This window comes from Merops nubicus, unplaced genomic scaffold (genome assembly GCF_000691845.1).
Source record: "Merops nubicus isolate BGI_N331 unplaced genomic scaffold, ASM69184v1 Scaffold40848, whole genome shotgun sequence".
Taxonomy (NCBI): Eukaryota; Metazoa; Chordata; class Aves; order Coraciiformes; family Meropidae; genus Merops; species Merops nubicus.
The window spans coordinates 1-2,288 of NW_008624476.1; the positions used below are offsets into that span (position 1 = coordinate 1).

Sequence of the window (2,288 nt, forward strand, 5' to 3'; positions counted from 1 at the left end):
CCTCTGGAGATAATCTAGTCCAACCCCGCTGCCAAAAATTCGGTTCAGTCATAGGAGTTTGCCCAGCACCACATCCTGGCAGGTTGTACAGTCTCCAGAGGAAGAGACTGCACAACCTCTCCAGGCACCCTGTTCCAGGACTCCATCACCCTCACAGAAAAGAAGTTTTGCCTTTAGAACCAAACCTGCATCTGCATGGATTCCTTCACCCGCGGGGGTACATGGATGTCCTTGATCTCATAGCGCAGGCACCGGATGCCCCAGCAGTCTGAGGCCTGGTTGATGGCATCCACGATGCTGGCATTGAGGGATTCCCGCTCCTGGAAGAGAAGAGGCATTCAGCATGAGACAATCAGGTCACCAGGGAGACAGAAACTCCCGCCACAGGCCAAGGACAGCTAGAAAAACCCATCTCCATCAGCATAAGGCACGATCAAGTGCTTCCCACATCTCCTGAAGGTATCACCGTCTCCTACCCAAAACTGAAGTTGCTGGGACACAAACATCTGGATACTCACATCACTCAGGAATGACAAAAGTTCCTGTTTCTGCCCAGCAAATGCAGCATGAGGGTTATGGCCCCCCACAAACTGAGTCAAACAGGACATTCCCCACTGGCTTGAGCAAAGAGTCACTGACTCACAAGGCACGCAGATCCACCTCCCCAGCTCACCCGGAAGACTCTGTCGAGGGAGAGTTTGCCAAGTTCAGACCTCATGGTGGTCTGGGCCAGCTGAGTTACTGCATATTCAGGATCTTCCACCCCATAACTGGCCTGGAGAGCAGAAACAAAAACTGGAGTTAAGGGCAGCCCCAAGAGGGACCCTGAACGAGGCAGGATGGGTGAACTCAGCGCAAGGATGAGGTGCCCGCCACAGACCAGCAGAGCCCAGAGCCCCGTGAAGGATTGGGGCAGAGAGCCCACCCATGGCACGGGCAGCGGGGGGCTGCGGGGAGGAGGGAGCCAGCAGCGCGGCGGGGCTGGTACCTTGTAGGGGTCCATAACCCGCAGATAGAGCACACCATCGATCTGCAGGGTGACATTATCTGCCAGGAGAGAACAATGGGTCCTGTTTACTGAAGCAGCAAAGACAGAACACAGCAATGCCCTCTCCACCCAGCCCAACACAGGTAGCAGAGCTGAGCAGCGTCATTCCCTTCCTGCCTGGTGTCAACAGCGTGGCACAGGGAGGGACTGGCTGAAGGGCTCTCCTTAGCTAAAAGGCGTCAGGAAAAGAACCCGACTCCCCTAGAAAACATTACGTGTTGACAATACACAAAAAGCCCTTGGTTTCCAGATCAAAACATTTCACACTGTAGTCATCTTCTTAAATAAAGATTTAAGAGCAGAAAAGCACCCAAACCTAAAAGCCTAATACTAAATGCATAACAGAGCTGCCCACTAACCTGATCTGCAATCTTTTTTTACAGAAACACAAAGATTTTTAGTGCTTTAACACAGGAAAACATCTGGAAAATGGATTCCTGGGCAGGTATGCTCAACTCCAACAGCCCCAAGAGGGCAGTTGGGACCTCCTAGAGTGCCCTCACACTCACAGTGACAGGGGTAGGGCCAAGCCAGGGTCCCAAGGGCCAGGGCTGAGTGAAGGAGACACTCCACTCCTCCCTGCTGCCCCTTGCTCACCCTAAATGCAGCAGAAGGAAAGGGGCAGGACGCAGAAGCTGTTCCTTACCTAGGGTGACAGCTGACTGCTCTGGGACATTAATGACAATTTCTTTGAGGCTCTGCACATAACGAATCCTATCCAGCAGAGGGATGAGGAAGTTCAAACCCTGGGAAAAGAGCAGAATTAGATGGCCAAGGCCTCTAATCAGGGTGTATCTCCCCAGAAAGCTCAGTGAGGCTAGAGAGAGCTGTGCAAACAAAGCCCATATACGCTACACACTGCAGATGCTGCAGGCAGAGCAAACGTGCTTTACACACAGTGGAATTTTGGTTTCTCGGTGCTTTTAAGTACCCACCAAGGGAAATTAGACTACAGGCAGCTGAAGTGATTGCAATCCTTTCAAGAGGAAGAGCAAGCACACCACCCCCTGGATCCTCATGCAAAGGACGCGCCTCGCTACAGCTTTAGGAACCTGCTGAATCCAGAAGGGGAGAAAAGCAGCTCCTTACAGGCTCGAGGATTCGGTGGAACTTGCCCATCCTCTCCACCACCCAAGCCTCCTGCTGCGGCACAAAGAGCACCCCGATATTCACAGGCAGGCTGGAGTTCAAGCGGCGCGGCGCCGGGGCCAGCCATGCCGAGCACTTCAGCTCCTGCGAG

General features: G+C 53.3%; 1 protein-coding gene across 1 annotated transcript; it reads right to left on the bottom strand.

The window, feature by feature from the left end:
• Nucleotides 1–185: 185 nt before the first annotated feature.
• On the bottom strand, nucleotides 186–2,284 carry STOML2 (stomatin (EPB72)-like 2; the record flags this gene model as incomplete). Its single annotated transcript, XM_008945383.1, has 5 exons — nucleotides 186–320; nucleotides 674–775; nucleotides 989–1,047; nucleotides 1,695–1,794; nucleotides 2,138–2,284. Coding segments are annotated over 5 exons (543 nt in total), but the record flags the coding sequence as incomplete, so codon positions are not given.
• Nucleotides 2,285–2,288: the final 4 nt, after the last annotated feature.